Raw genomic sequence first — 15637 nt, forward strand, 5'->3', positions numbered from 1 at the left:
TACCACTCTCATGCTCTCTGTGGTTGTCTTGTCTTTCACCATCCTGCAAGGTTCCAGAGGGATTCTGAATTGGCAGATTCTGAATTTCTTGGAGGTAGAAAATCAGGAGCTGGGCTCCTCAAGGCAGAGGATTATACCCTTTGTATGGACTGAAGAGATGAAAGGCCTGTCCCTGCAGCAAGCCCGGGGAGCATGTGTGTTGTGAGTAGCTGGCTGGCCTATGAAGCACAGCATTGCATGCTGGGCTTATCATTTGCAGCCAATGGAGAGGCTTTGGATAAGCTCCTGTATGAGAATCCCCTTGAAGCTGGTCTGTCCTAAAAGAAGGAACACTGAAAATCCTCAGGATACAAATGGCTGGAGATGAGGCTTTAATTTTGGTATCCCGGAGTGGTTCCTGAACATGGTAACTTGAAAGCTTGCTGGACCTGGTGTCCACTGATTTCTGAGGGACCCTACTGGCAGGAATGTGAGTGCTGAGTCATGAGTAGGGCTAAAAAATGATTTATCTACCTTCTGTTCTTCAGTGTTACAAATGAGATGTAAGGGGCTTTTCATGTGGAGTCAAGGTTTTCTTTTTCCTGTGTAACGGAGGGGCAAAACAAGCCTCTGCATTTGGGGATGGAGAGAATATGAGCTCCTTTCTGCTTTTGCCCCCAGCTTGCATTCTTCCCCCACCTACCCCATCTTCAGGGACTTGGCAGACTGATCCATGCTTGGGCTTCTTGCATGCAGGCAGGGAGATGCAGAGGAGTTCAGACAAAACCTTGTGCCTGCCATTAGGGTGACTCACTGAGAGTTGAGGGAGGCTAGCAGCCAGAGGGCTGAGTCCTGGGGTCAGGGAATAGTGGACAAGGAAGAGGTGACACCTGGTTTTGATCCTTCCTTGTGTCTGCCCCTAGCCACTGCTACTCACTGTCTGAGGTCACAAGCCGTGTGTGAGGGACCCAAAGATGCTCTGCTAGTGCTGCAGGGCTGAGCGAGCCAGCTCCAAGCGGTGGCAGTGACGCAGGCAGCGAGCCATAAGGCAGCTACTCTGGCAGGTGGCTGGCTCCACAGGTGCCAGGGCAGGGAGAGCTGGGCACTGAGGCAGCAATCAATAATGCAAGGAGGCTGTCACATGTCCTTGCTGGCTGTCGCAGGATTCCTCTCTCCCCCGAGTCTGGTTACTTCCAGAGATCAAGTTCCAGCCTCTCGGCTGGTGAATTATTAAACTCCAGCAGTGCTCTGTTCCCTTTGTACCACCCTGTGCCTTCCTGCTGTCCTACCTTGCCAGTGACAGGCTCTTTCCATCCCACCGGCTGTGCAGAAGAGAGTCCTCGGGGCCAATATAGCATCTTCTGCTCCCCTTCACTCCTTGCCTCCCTGTGGGAGAGGGAAAAGGCTCCAGGGATGGAACAATCCTACAGAACCACCATCTCCATCTATAAGGTGAGTGCCAGTGCCGTAGGCTGCTTCTGCCTGCGTAAGGGAGACACGCTGCTGGGAGGAGGAGAACTTGTTTTCTATCAGAGGCTCCCTTGGGTGGATCTATCCCCAGGTGGAACTGTAGCATCCTCCTGTGTGGGCTCCATGCTCTTTCTGAGAGCAGATGGCTGGCAGATCCAGGAAGGAATTGGGCAACCAGGGTGGTTTGGACATGGAGCATGTTTATGAAGGGTGATGTGTCTTGGAAGGAGCTCGGTCAGCTGCTTTTCCCCTTGCTGGAAAGAGCAGTCTGATCTCATGGACGCTTCCCTGCACGCATCGCTGCTGCACCATGGTGCTTACGGCTGGGAGAAGGGGGAATTGCTTATTGCAGCCTGTGGTCTGCTCTGCTGTAGGAAATAAACACCTTTGGTAAACAGAGCAGGTAAGAGTGGAGAGGCTGTTCTGAAGCAATCCACCACCTCTCCTAGCAAGCTGATGACTGGCAGCGTACCACATCCTGACCAGGGAAGGTCATGTTCATGCCTGGATGGTAAGTGGTGGTCCTCACGCCAGCAGACTCAAGGGTGAGGAGAAAGGCTGCTACAGTTACTGCCTCGTCTGCAGCGAGTGTGGGGCCTTGGGAGAAAGCCATGTTCAGGTGCCCACTTGGCCACTGGCATTGCTTTTCTCCCAGCTGGCTGAAGAGGACTCAGGGCAGCTAAAGGTCCCAGCTACCTCCAGTGCAGGGAGCTGATTTTGTGCCCAGCTGTGCATCACTTCAGCCACCCAGCGGCGTGGCTGGGGGAGCATTCTGCATCTCCTCTGCACCCATCCCATCTGCACAGGAGGCCATTGACCTCTGAGGTCTCTGGGGCATGGGGAAGGTTGGCACTAACATGCTTCTGCCTGGCTACAGAGCATTCTGGAGCAGTTCAACCCCGCGCTGGAGAACCTGGTGTACCTGGGAAACAACTACCTGCGTGCCTTCCATGGTGAGTGGGGTCCTGTGTGGCCCAGATCATGATGCTGCTGCATCTACTTTGGGTGCCCACTGTGCCTCAGGAGGGACTGCTGTCACCCAGGGCAAGGCTGCTCATGCCCTCATGGCATGTCCTCAGCTGTGCTTATTCACTTCTCTCCTGCTCCAGAGCCTGCTGCTGCTCTTAGGCACAGATGGGGAGAGATAGGATGCCCTTGCCTGTAGGCAAGGTACCAAGGGGTGCCTGTCCTGTGTGCTGCTTGCTGGGGCTAGTGGTGGTGGGAAGGTGGCCACAACCTTACCTCCCCTTTCCTCACAGCGTTATCCAAAGCAGCTGAAGTGTATTTTAAGGCGATCGAGAAGATTGCGGAGCAAGCACTGCAGAGCTCCACCTCACATGTGCTGGGTAAGGCTCTCCTGCTCACCATGCTCTGCCCTGAGATAAGCTACAGTTAGATTTTTTTTTTTTGGTCTCCCCCCTTAGCTAGTCCCTTTCTAGGTATTGGGGGAAGGGAGACAGCTCCACTACATGGTGTCTCACAGCACCAGGCCCTGTCCAGGTAGTGAGAGTTGGATTTATTGTGTATCCTTGAATAACGCCCCAGAGCCCCAGCACTCTCCCCTGTGTCTCTATGAGATCAACGACTGAGCCCAACCCCTGGGATGGACCTCCAGCAGCAGACCTCTCAGCAGATATCCTGCCTTGAGTTTTCATCTTGGAGGAACCAGTTTGTTCCTTCCTGCAGGTGTGAGGAAAAGGCTGAAGAGCATGGACTAACAGCTAATGGGATGTTGTCCTTTTGAGCCTGCAGCCAGCTGAAATGGCAGCTTAGAGCTGATGGGATCATACTCAGCAGCACAAAGAATTCTGTATCCTAATGACAGCTGCTGAAAATATGTTCAGGGAATAGCTGTACTGCTAAACATTTTAGTTAAAAGCTTCCACAGATGTGTCCCTTCTCCAGGCTCCTACCATCATCTGCACCACCCAGCTTGCTCCTCTGCTCCTTGTCATCAATCACTTCCTGTCCTGATTTCATAATACCAGCACCAGTGAAATGGGATGGTGCACAGCATCAGCAGCAGGTGCTGTAGCTACCTTGTAGGACAGCCAGAACCATGCACCACAGCTGGGGTGCCCTTAGAGTTAGAAATGGGTCTCAGAGGGGCTCTGGCAGAGTGAAACCCAACATCCAGAGCCCATGGCAGAGCCAAGGCTGCCTGATGGCACCACAGGCTGTAGCAGAGCACTGGACTGGCAGATTCATGGCCTGGAGCAACCTCACATAGGCAGGAGTGATGGTGGAGCTGAGCTGGGGGAGGAAGTATTGGCCTCTCTCAGGGTGCAGAGAGCAGTAGGTTGAGATATCTGTTGGACTTTCACACTCATGTATCATCAGCCTGAGGTGCACACTACTTGGTCTGACACCTTGGACACACAAGGAAATAGCAGCAGGGTTTTTTTTACCGTTTCCTGTCTTTTTCCCTGAAGGTGAAATTCTGATGCAGATGTCTGACATGCAGAGACTCCTGAGCTCTGATTTGGAAGTTGTGGTGAGTGGTTTTCCTGGGGGCTTGTGCAGGTAGGGGGAAAAGGGGACTTCCTTAACCACAGCATGCTGGTATTTGCCCGACTTCCCCTATCTGCTGCCCTCTCACGTGCCTGCTGGCAGGTGCCTGCCTCTTTGCTGCCCAAACTGCATGTGACAGAGGCATGTTACAGAGGTGGCATGTTCAGGGTCTGGCTGTTGTTCAGTGGTGCTAGTGGTGGACTATCACCACCTCTCTGCAAGCACGGTAGCAGGAGCAAAGTAAACTGAGCCATGCCTGGCTCCAGAGATGTAATGAGACTGTGCTGTCTTTCCCTGGGTTGCAGTGGTGGGATGGCAGTGAAGGGGATGCTAACCTTTCCTGGCACTGCTGTTTGTGCCCAAGCCAAAGCTCAGGGGTTAACCATTGGGTGGGTGCTGAGTGCCAACCCCCAGGCTGCAGGGCTGCTCCCTGTTAGCCCTGATGTGCCCATTTCTGGCTCTGTACCTGGTCTAGGTGGCAAAGGAGTCATGAACTCTTTGGATTTTGTGACCTGCCCCTTCGTCCCATATGGTGAAGGGACAAGGATGACAACTCCTTTGCTTCTTCCAGGCCCAAACCTTCCATGTGGATCTGCTGCAGCACATGGAAAAGAACACCAAAATGGATGTGCAGTTCATCAGAGTGAGTTATGAACTCCCTTCTCCTCCTCAACCTTCCTTGTTTCCCTCTCCCTTTCATCCAAGGGCTTTTGCTTGAGCAGTTGAGGTGTTTCCCTGACTTCCCTCAGCTGAAGGAAAAACCTCTGGTCTGGCTGATGATGGAGGTCAGGTGACTGTTGGTGCAATGGGACTTGCCAAATACTTCAATGAGGCATCCCCAGGGCAGAGTTCCCAGCTTCCCAAACCACAGCCTTTGTGCGGGTGTGGGCCAGGTGGCCATTGTGGCCCAGGTGGCCCTGGTGATGGGTAGTGTCAGGGAGGAGAGAGACAGAAGCCGGGGGACTTGTTCCCAGTGCCAGAGCAGCTGGACACCAGTTTTAGCTCCTGAGATCCTGAGGCTTATTAGCAATCTGACACCCTTGAAGATGAAGAGGAAGGTGAAGAAAGACTTCTTATAAGAGGTCCAGGTGAAGCCTGGTTTCAGAGGGACTCAGATGCTTAACCACCCATCAGAGCAGGACCCTTGCTGCATTGCAGTGTGACTGGGTCTCCATTTCCTCACCCAGCCTGATTTCTCCCTGGCAGGAAAGCCAGAAGCAGTACGAGTTGGAGTACCAGCGCAGAGCCTCCAACCTGGATTTGTGCACAGCCAACATGTGGAGAATGGAGAGAGCCCGTGATAAAAATGCCAGGGAGATGAAGGTGAGCAGCCATGGCAGGAAGGGCAGCTGGAAAAGAGCCAGGTGGTTTATCTGGAGCCAAGACTCATTTCTGAGCAACCTTGTCCTGCTTTAAAAGCTCAGGACTTGTCCCCAGTGTTCAAAAAGTAGCAAGCTGGTCTGGAAAGGAAGAAGCTCCTTTTCTACAGGGTGATGTTCACTTGCAGTGCTCATGCCTGCCAAACCCTTGCCTCCTTTAGCAAGCCCCAGTATGCAGTGACTTAACCCCTGGCACTTTGTTCTCACTCTGTGCTGCTCCAGCACTGCCAGCGGACTGGGAAACTGGTAGACACAATGACCTGCTCCAACCTTTCCCTTGCCATGCCTGAGCCCACTCTGCTGGAGTTCCACTGATCCCTTGCTCCTTCTTTCCCCTGTGCCCAGGAGAATGTGATGCAGCTGCGCTTGGAGATGCAGGCATTTGTATCTGAGAGCCAGAGGGAGGCCGAGCTGGAGGAGAAACGCCGCTACCGCTTCCTGGCTGAAAAGCACCAGATGCTCTACAGCACTCTCCTCCAGTTTTACAGCAGGGTATGGCTCTGGCATGCTGAGGAGCAGGCAGGCAGGAGGGAGCCAGGGCTGAGCTGCCCCTTGGGTGAAGCGAGCACCCATGCATTGCCTGGGCAAGAAACAATTTAATTTCTTGCTGTGGGGTCCAGCTGACAGTACTAGGCTGGAAGAGCATGGCCAGGGGTGAGGATGGTGTTGATGGGGTTAGCTGGGTGTGTGAGCAGTGGGAAGGGTGATGGAGGCATTTATGACAGAGTCTTTGGAACCACAAGGTCTCTGCTGTCCTAGAAATCCACCTCTGCAGGGTTCTGCTTAGACATTCCCCAAAAGATAATTGTGGGAGAACCTGGTCCCTAGTCTAATACATGTGCCAGCCCTTGGCTTCCTCTCTAGCTGTTCTGTCCTGTCTGTCACCTCCTCTTCTTTCTCTCCTCAGGCTCGGGGCATGATACAGACCAAGGCACCCCAGTGGAAGGAGCAGCTGGAGGCCACCCGCAACCCCTCAAACAGTCACTCTCAGGCTCTTCTCACAGCCTCCCACAGCCAGGGGTATCCATCAGGCCGGCTCACCCCCACCCACCTTGAGATGGTAAGGAGCCAGCCCATGGATAGCCTCTGCCTTGACATTGGTGAGGCTGCAGTTGCCCCTTCCAGTCTGCAGGGCAAGACCTTGGCTGATCATGGTACTTGCTGCCTTGTCCAGCTTCCATAGCCTTTCCTGGCCAAGATAAAGGGAAGTGTGTGTATGGGCTGCACTAAGGGAAAGGAGCAGCTGGATTTGGCTTTCTGAGAGACATTTGGTATCTCTCAAAACATCTCCTGCTTAACTGCAGACCCTGTGAATATCTATTCAGCCTCCTTTCTTTCCAACAGCCCCAGAGACCCCTTGGGGACTTTCCTTCTTCCATGACTGGGAGCAGATCCAGCATCTTCTCTCCAGAGCCTTCAGAAACAAGGCTGTCTCCTCAGCCAGAGACCCCTAGGCGGCCACTGCGGAGGACACCATCAGCCAGTATGATCCATGTCCAGGAGTAATGCTCTGGGGAGACACAAGAGTTTGGGTTTCTCTGGGAACAGGGCTGGATTTGGGGAGGGACCACTAATCTGTCAGATCAGCAGTCCTCAGCCATGTTTCAGGACAGTGCCTATGGGAGCTGGGGAAGGCAAGGCTGAATGAAGATGGGGGTAAGCACAACCTTCAGGGAAAGGGCCAGCCAGGGCAAGGGCTTCCTGGCTGGCTGTGGGAGGTGAGAGGAAACCCACAGATGTGCAATTTTCAAGGGTCCTTGAACCATGAGGGCTGATTGTTACTGGAGTTCCCATTTTGGTAATGCACCTTCCCTTGCACTGTGAGGTTAAATGTTGTCCTGTCCTACAAAGCCCAGCCAGTTACCTCATGTCTCACCTGCTTGTCCTTTCTGAAAAATTTCAGCTTGAAGTGTTAAAAAAAAGAACGAACCAAACCCAAAAACCCAAAACAAACAAAAGGGCAGGGGGAAAGAAAAATTCCTAAAATACTACTGCTCTAGCAGGGCTGGGAAGAGGGCAATCAGCTAGGGCACACAGTGCTTCTGCTCTGGACATTTGGCCTAAGGGGACATAGTGCAGAGCCAGTGGTTTCAGCTTAAGCTGATTTTTCTCCTGCAAGATGAACATTTTGCCATGGTTTTCTCATGTTCTCTCCTTGCAGAGAAAGGCCACCTACTCTCTCCTCCTCTAGAGTAATTACTTGACTGGGGCAGTGCTGGTCCCTTTGAGGCAGTGTGGGTCTTAGAATCACAGAATCATAGAATTGTCAGGGTTGGAAGGGACCTCAAGGATCATTGAGTTCCAACCCCACTGCCATGGGCAGGGACACCTCACACTAGGTTGCTCAGAGCCACATCCAGCCTGGCCTTAAACACCTCCAGGGATGAGGCTTCTACCACCTCCCTGGGCAACCTGCTCCAGTGTCTCACCACCCTCATGGTGAAGAATTTCTTCCTAACATCTTCCTAACATCTGGATCTACTAATTTCTATTTTTGTTCCATTCCCCTGACACCCTAAAAAGTCCCTCACCAGCTTTCTTGTAGGCCCCCTTAAGATACTGGAAGGCCACAATAAGGTCTTCTAGGATGCTCCTCGGAGCATCTCCTTGAGCAGGAGGATGCCAGACTTCACCCTTACCCCCTGCCTGCCTCCCTGCAGGTCTGCTGCCTACAGGCCGTACCTCCCGCTCGGGCTCCTTTGGCGAGGCCAGCAGCAGCGGTGAGGGCAGGAGGAGGAGTGGCATGGCGAGGGTGCAGGCTCTTGTGCCACACACCACGGGCACCAACCGCACCCTGCTGCGCTTCGAGCCTGGGGACGTGGTCACGGTGCTGATGCCGGACGCGCAGAACGGTTGGCTCTACGGCAAGCTGGAGGGCTCCTCCACGTACGTGGCTGCTTTGGGTCTGGAGCTGGGAGGTGTAAGCCTGCAGTGATCTCCCTCCTTCCCTCCTGGTGTGGGCTGGGCACCGAGTCTCACACACTGTCTGTGTGGGACACCGGCGTGATCTCAGTCATGGGCTGTTCCCAGCATGGAGGCTCTCCAGGCTGAGGAGATGTGGTGAGGCAGGACTGGTGTGGATGAGGTGCCTGAGGTTTTGGGTGGAAGAGCCAGGGATGCAGTGACCCCCTTCCAGCTTGCACAACTGAGTGACTCCTGTCATGGGACCCAGCTGAGGGCCGTGAACTGCCGAAGTTACCTGAGAGCCCTGACATTTCTCAGCTCACATCACAACTGCTGCTGCAGCCTCCAGCACTGACAGGGCATGGAAACTGCTGCACCCAGCACTTACTGAATTACTCCCTCCGGAGCTGCTGGCCACCACCTCTGAGCAAAGCCTGCTGTGTTCCACAGGGTGTCCTTGTACCACGCTCTGCAGGGAAGCTCATGCTCAGATGAGCAAGATGCCTCTCTTGAAGGAGATTTCAGGGGTGGAACTGCTCTGCCCTGAGATTTCCATGCCTTCCTTGCAAGCTGGCCTTAGTTTCCCTGTGATTAAGCTTGGATTGCACCAGCATTGTTCCTGGGAGCAGGGATTTTCCACAGCCTTTGAGATAAGCAAGTCCTGGTCCAGGCTCAAAGATTGTGTCGGTGAGCCTGTGCCCTGCCTAGGGGTAAAAAACTTGCAGGAAGCCTGGCACACATGATAGCAGCAGAATGGCTTGGGTGATGTGTGGGATGGGTGTAGATCAGGAGTGTTGGGCAGCTGGATCTGAAAAGCCACAAATCATGGTTGCCTGGACCTCATTTGTCTCTGTTCCTGTGGCCTAGATGTGGATGGTTCCCCGAAGCTTATGTCAAGCCTCTGGAGGATGCAAGGGAGATGGAGGAGCCAGCCACCAGGTAACAGGAAAGCAACTGGCTGGGGTGGCTTCTGACAGGTCACTAACACCAGTGCTGGGGTGTGCTCTATGGGGACCTGCAGTGCTCCCATTCTGGAGAATCTGCTGAGAGTCTTGCCATGCCTCAAGACCTCACAGACTCCCCTAACATGTGCAGTATCTTCTCAAAGGTGTTTGTGACTGGGCCAGCCCAAGCCAGGTGTATTTTCTCCAGAGACTTCCCACAGATATGTGTTATGGCTAGCACCTGTGCTGTCCCCTATTCCTTGCCCTTTGACTCTCACTGTCTTCTCCTCCTGCTCAGGTCCTTCCCACTGCGAAGCAGTCACAGTATGGATGACATCCTTGACCGTCCCAGCACTCCTTCTTCTAGCAATTACAGGCCTGCTGCTGCTGCCCAGCCCAGTTTGCCAAACCCACCTCCCTTCTCAGTGGGTGCCAGCAGTCACCAGGGTGGAGTGGCCACCCCAGTCAGTTCTGGCTCCAAGGTGAGTGCAAGAGTGACTGGTGGGTGTGTGTGGAATGGGCCACATCTGACTTTCATCATCCAAGGCACACTTTTTCTGCATTGGGCTGCTGAGAATGAAAAATGCCTTCCAGATGTTGGGGTGTGACCTGAGTTAAGGGATCTTGTCAGCACTAGCCTTTCTCACCCAGTCTGTCCACACCCCATCATGTCCTGGTGGACCCTGCCAGTCAGTCTTGTGTGTGCAGATCCTTACTGGCTGACTTTGCTCCTTGAAGGAACTGCTTTCCTGCACCTGCCCTCCTTATTTCTCTCTCTTTTTGCTCACCAGGGACCCTTCAGTTCAGTCCTTTTCTCCATGACCTCCCAGCCTGATTTCTGGTGGCTCCAGGGCAGCACCTCTTTCTGCTAATAGTAGGACCATGGAGTGATCAGGCTGGGCTGGGAGTGGGTAACCAGCTAACAGAGATGCCATCCTTCTCCTTTCAGAGAATGGAGAGGAGTTTCTTAGGGCTCCTCCTCTAAATTCAAGCAAGGGTTTGGTTAAAGTTACAGCTGGGGCAAGGGAAAAGCTAGGGGCAAAGGCTGAAGGCACAGCCATTTTGGAGAGCCTTAGAACAAGTTGTGTCCAACCCGTGGCTTATGGATGGCATACTGTGTAGGAAACCCTCCACTTGCCACTACTTCCAGCTGTGGGGGATTGACTGGTGAAGGCAAAGTTAAAGTTGAGGACATCTTAACGTGAGGACCTGGGAAATGGAAGAAGAGTGCTGCCTGTGGAGCACTACTTGCTCAGTCTCACATGAGGCTGAGAAACCTCATCACTGGTCACTGGTTCCAGGCCAGTGTGAGTTTGCTAGCAACTGGATGGCTAAAAGGACTGAAAATTTCAACACTGAATTACTCTTTTTTTTCCCCTTCATATCTCGCTTTGTGGCCTCAGGGAACCTCAAGGCTGCACAACAGAGGCGAACAGTCTCTGCAGTCTGTCCCCCACTCTGGGTCACTGGTTTTCATCCAGTCCCAGGGCTAGGGTATAAGGATAGACTTGGGATTGGGCAATGAAGTGTGTGAAGCATGTGGAGTACCATGGCAGAGGGAGCAAGCCTCATTAGAAGTTTGGAAAGACTCAGCCTTGCTCTAAATTTACGACTAAGACATCCTCCAGTTAAGCCAGGAGCAAATGGCTGTGTGTTTGTTTGACTTCCCTGCTGGAACACGGAGAGCCACATGTGGCCACCAGCTACAGGAACTGTCATACTTTGGCAGGCCAGTTGTCACTGATCCTTCACTATCTATTGACCAAGAATAATCACCACAGAGCCTAGGTGCACCTTTCTCCAACAAGATGATCCACATTGGAGCAGTATGTGGTGTAGGGTAGGTAGCTACAGCTCTTGAGTCCCCCCAGGATGCAGGAAGCATGTGAGGGGACTGAAGATAAGCTCTTTGCTAGGGTGTGTGGGCAACACGAGGGAGGCATCTCTGGCTGTGCTGGCAGAGTGAAATGTGGCTCAGACTGTCACTGTTTGCTGTGCTCTTCAGATGTGAAGCTTTGGGGATCTGAGGCATCTCCTTCCTTCCTCAGGACAAAGGAAAGTGTCCTAGGGGAACAGGGAACCTCCTGTGATGTAGGGACAACCCTCCACCACAGATACCAGGGTATCTGTACTGGGGAATCTGTGGGTTTTGCAAAGCTGGAATGAATAAAAAGTCAGAGCCCTGTCAACAGAACTTGGGCTCCTAACTCACTTAAGTGCTTTGTGAAGTCTCCTTCCTGTGTGTGGTGTCTCCTCCCCCACTTCCGTCTCTCCATTCCCCCCTCCAGGTCAGTCACCCACTGCCTTTCTTTTCACTGCAGAAATCAGGAGTATTTCAGCAGCCCCCTGAACTCTTCCCACGGTGAGTGAGATGTGGAGCACTGCTCTGGGCTCATCAGGTGGTGGTGGGACATTAGTACAATTGTTACTATTTAGTCTTTTGGATTATCAAATGTGGGAGGGACAGGAGAGAAAAAGCAAGGCACAAGCTACCTTCCAGGACAGAAAGCAGAGATGAGTCATTCTGGCCTCTGCTTACTGGGAATGCTCTCCTCCTGCCTTTGGTAACACAAGGTAGGGCCTGTCAGCACCCTGAGCATATGGCCAGCTCTGCATGCTCCTTACCATCCATTCTGGAAGAACCACAATAGCAGCTTGTAGCCTGAGCAGAGAACTACAGGATCTGTGCCTGCTTGGAAAGGGCTGAGGTGTAAGTGAGGTGGCTTTTAGCTTTGATGAGTCAGGTCTGTGGGGATGTAACCTGCCATACCTCCCTGCTTTCTTTCTCCCTTCAGCTGGGTTGGTGTCACCATACCTTTGGCATGGTGCTGTGGCCTGCTCCCTGACTCCTCGCTTGGAGCGTCAGTGGCCACAAGTGTATAGAGTGGTACTGCAAGGGAGAGCCTTAGGCTGCTGTTCTTTCTTCATCCTGTGGAAGGGGAAGGATGGGAAGCCCTTAGGAGAGCCCAAGAGAACCACATGGGAAGCTGCAGCAGGGTGTGTTAAGGAAGGAGAAACCACGCTCAGCAGCCTTACCACGTTCTCCTCCTTGACATGGAGGTGGCTCTCCAGCAGGATTGAATAGCTTTTGCTTGACCAGCAGGACCCCTGCATGGTCTTTGCAGATTTCCTGATGGTTTCCTGTTTCCTTTCTCCTTCCAGAGGTACCAACCCCTTTGCCACAGTTAAGCTGCGCCCCACAGTCACCAACGACCGCTCGGCACCGATCATCCGATGAAGAGGGGCTGCAGCTGGCAGAGACTTTCAGCAGGGAAGGGGGAGGCATGCAAGGGACAGGCTGCAGCCCCCAGCTGGGCAGCAGCCTGCTGCTACCACTCACAGAGTAACCTCTCTCTTCTTCTCCCTTACCTGTCTCACCAGGCTGTCTGGCATGCTTTAGCCAGCAGCAGCTCCCTGCTGCTCTTTTTGGATTCCCCCCACCCCACCTCCCTGTGTGTCACTGTACTTGAGTGGGAGAAGTCTGGTGGTTTTGGTGCTGGTGGTCTGGGGAAAGGGAATGGTGCTGGTTTGGGAGATGGAGGGATGGATGGCTAAGATCATCTGCATCATGGAGCAGTGCTAGCAGGATGATGAAGGTGAAGCTTTGCTAGTCCTGCTGTGGGCAAAGAAGGATGCTCACTGAATGGGCCCTTTGCTGCCAGCAAAATGAGCCCTACAGGAAGGAGGTGACAGGGAGGCTTCTAGTGATGTGGTTCAGCTGATGGAGTCTGTGGCATTCAGCTTGCTCTCAGCCTCTTTGGTAACTGTGTCCATTTGTGGCAGCATCTTCCCCTTCACAACCCCGACCTGGCCCCTTCCTTGCTGGGGCAGGGTGAGGGTAGCTGACAGTGCCCAGTGCTGCTGCCCTGCTCCTTTGCCTATTCTTCTGTGCAAAACATTTGCTTTTGCTTTTGGTTTTGTTTTTTGTGTTTTTTTTTTTTTTTAATAAAATGGAGAATGCCATTTCTGTAGCCATCCCAGCAGCTGGGACATCACCTCAGTCAGAGGATTCAGTGGGAGGAGAGTGAGGGGTTAGCACTGGGCACATGTTGGCTGCCCATCGCTGGGGTGTTGCACATCATGGTGCCATAGCTTGGAATGAGGCCACTGCCAGCCCATGGAGGGCACCAGGAGGGCTGCATGCCCCACTGCTGGCCACCCCCTGAGCCCCCCCTGTCTCATGCCACTGGAGGGCAGCAAGGACACACTTCCCAGCTGCCATGTGTGGGCAGCCTTCCCCTGGCAGGACAAGGACTGGCAGCCATCTTCTCCTCACCTGCTGCTGGGTCCTATTTCCCTGGGGCAGCTCAGGGGTTGTATGTGTGTGAGCACCACCCTGGGACCTATGGGGGCCCCACCAGCCCAGCCCCACTGCTGGGGATGCCTTATGTGTGCTGGGGGAACACCATGGGAGACGGTGAAGGAGGGACTGCAAGTGATGGTCAGGGATTTAGCTGATTAGCCTTATTAATAGCAATTAAACCCTGGTTGTGAGTGCTGCAAAGCCCTTGCGCCCTCCCTCCCCCAGGCTCCTCCCCCATGCCAGGAGCCTGAGGGGCTTTAGGGCTTTACATCCTGGGTCTTTCCCTCACCAAAACTCTGCCTGGGGTGAGCCTCAGCCCCCTCTCTGGAAGTAAAACTGTTTCTCCTATGCGTGGCCAGAGGTTGGCTCATCCCTGGCACCTGGCAAACCCCCCTTTCAGGTGGCAGCTGCTGAGGTGTTTTATTTTGAGGAGGAGCATTAGTGAGCTGCCAGGGGTGGGCTAGATCTGGTACTTCAAGCCATGAAGCATGGCAGTTCCTTGGCCACTCACCTAGTCTTCCTTCTCTGCTGGGCATATGCCCTGCAAAACCACACTGATGCTTCTTCAGCCTCCAGGCCAGGGTCTGAGGGAGCAGCAGGGTGCTTCAAAAGCAGCCCTTTACCCCATTGTGCCCTTTATTAAAGCATGGACCTGTGTCTGCATCCTCCTTGACTCCCTTTCCTGGCACCATCCCTCCTGGCTGGGGTCTATCACCACCCTTGCCCCACTTCCTCCTGCCTCAGCCCCTCCAAATGTGCCCCTGCCAGCCTGCCCTGCTTTGCTGGAGGAGAGACCAGGAGCCCCTGGGCAGCAGGATTACCAGGGGATTCTGGCTGTGGTAGGCAGCCACCTCCCCATTGGCTGGGAAGGCCTCTTAAAAGTGGAGAAAGGCTTTCTGCCTGCTCAGCACCCACCCGGCCCTGCCGGCCTGGAGCCATAAGAGGCTGCTGACCCACATCCACCTTGGCACTGCCCTGGGGCACTACCTGCTCCTACAGGAAGCAAAGCAGTCCCCCACGTGGGACATCCCCTGCGGCTCAGCCACAGGCAGCTTTGCTGGGCAGCATCGGAGCTGGAGGAAAGCGAACTGAGAGGGGGATTAGCTCTCTGGTGAGGACAGAGTCGCCCTGAAGGAAGGAGTGGGGCACAAGAGAGCCCTCGCCGGGCACTGCCTTCCTGCAGGCATCGCTCTGTGCATGGCTGACGGCGTGCCCACCATGGAGCGAAGAGCCAGCAGGACCATCTGACTGGGTACCCTTGTCCAGAGCTGGGAAGTGCTAGCCAGAGGGAGAAAGGAGCACTGCTGACAGGTCTGCTCAACCTTCAGAGGCTCAGCCTGTGGCTGGGAGGTCGTCACTGTGTTGTGCAGGTCAGTGGCACAGGGAGGTGCTTGCAGCCTGGCACCAGCTTCCGATGGGACATCTTGTCCCAGGCCTGCACTCCTTTGATTCTCCGATGAATGCTTTCTCAGGCTGTTGTCTGTGGGCTGGGAGGCTGGTGGTATGAATGGTGGCCCCCGTGTTTGATAAACACCCCCCTCTGCCCCGCTCTGTACTGTGTGGGAACAATAGGAGCTGTCCTAGTGGACCCTCCTGGTTGCTGTTTTCTTGGCACAGTGGGGCTTTGCTGGGCACTGTCCAGCACCAACTACTCTGTGTGCATCCAGGAACTGGCAGCCAGAGCTGAACCTGCTGTGGCCTTCACCCTCCCTGGACTTGTGACTCTTGGTGTAGACAGAGATCTTCTCTTGGCACTCACCTGTAGCTTGCTGTGGCAGTGTCTGCTTTGGCCACCTGCCTGAGATGCACAGGGAAGGGCAGGTACCCATGCTGATGAGCTTTTAGGTGCATGTGAATTCACACGTGGTATTTTTAACTGTGAATAAAGCTTCTTAACTGAGGAGAAATTAATAGAAGCTGTAGAGCCTGCAAAAGCAGGTGCAGGGTACATGGTGTGCAGTCGTGAGCAGAAGAGCTAACCTGGGTCAGAGCTGGGATAAACCTCCAGCAGAGCTCTGCTGTAGCATATTGGCCTTGGACACATCCCCACAGGTGAGCTCCTCTGGTGCATCTCATCTTTTCATCCACAATCTAGCTGCTGGCAGGTAAAAGCCCTTTCGTGCCTTGCTGTACAGTTCTGTAGCACC

General features: G+C 53.9%; 1 protein-coding gene across 1 annotated transcript; it reads left to right on the top strand.

Annotated features, from left to right (window-relative positions):
* The first annotated feature begins 1389 nt into the window (after nt 1-1389).
* Nucleotides 1390-12425, top strand: BAIAP2L2 (BAR/IMD domain containing adaptor protein 2 like 2). Its single transcript, XM_054386865.1, has 14 exons — nt 1390-1431; nt 2327-2402; nt 2709-2795; nt 3882-3943; nt 4532-4603; nt 5167-5283; nt 5685-5831; nt 6247-6399; nt 6684-6822; nt 8000-8225; nt 9111-9182; nt 9486-9669; nt 11509-11549; nt 12350-12425. The coding sequence occupies exons 1-14, from the start codon at nt 1393-1395 to the stop codon at nt 12423-12425; spliced, it is 1491 nt and encodes a 496-aa protein (XP_054242840.1). The 5' UTR covers nt 1390-1392.
* Nucleotides 12426-15637: the final 3212 nt, after the last annotated feature.

Source organism: Indicator indicator, chromosome 14 (genome assembly GCF_027791375.1).
Source record: "Indicator indicator isolate 239-I01 chromosome 14, UM_Iind_1.1, whole genome shotgun sequence".
NCBI classification, from domain to species: Eukaryota; Metazoa; Chordata; class Aves; order Piciformes; family Indicatoridae; genus Indicator; species Indicator indicator.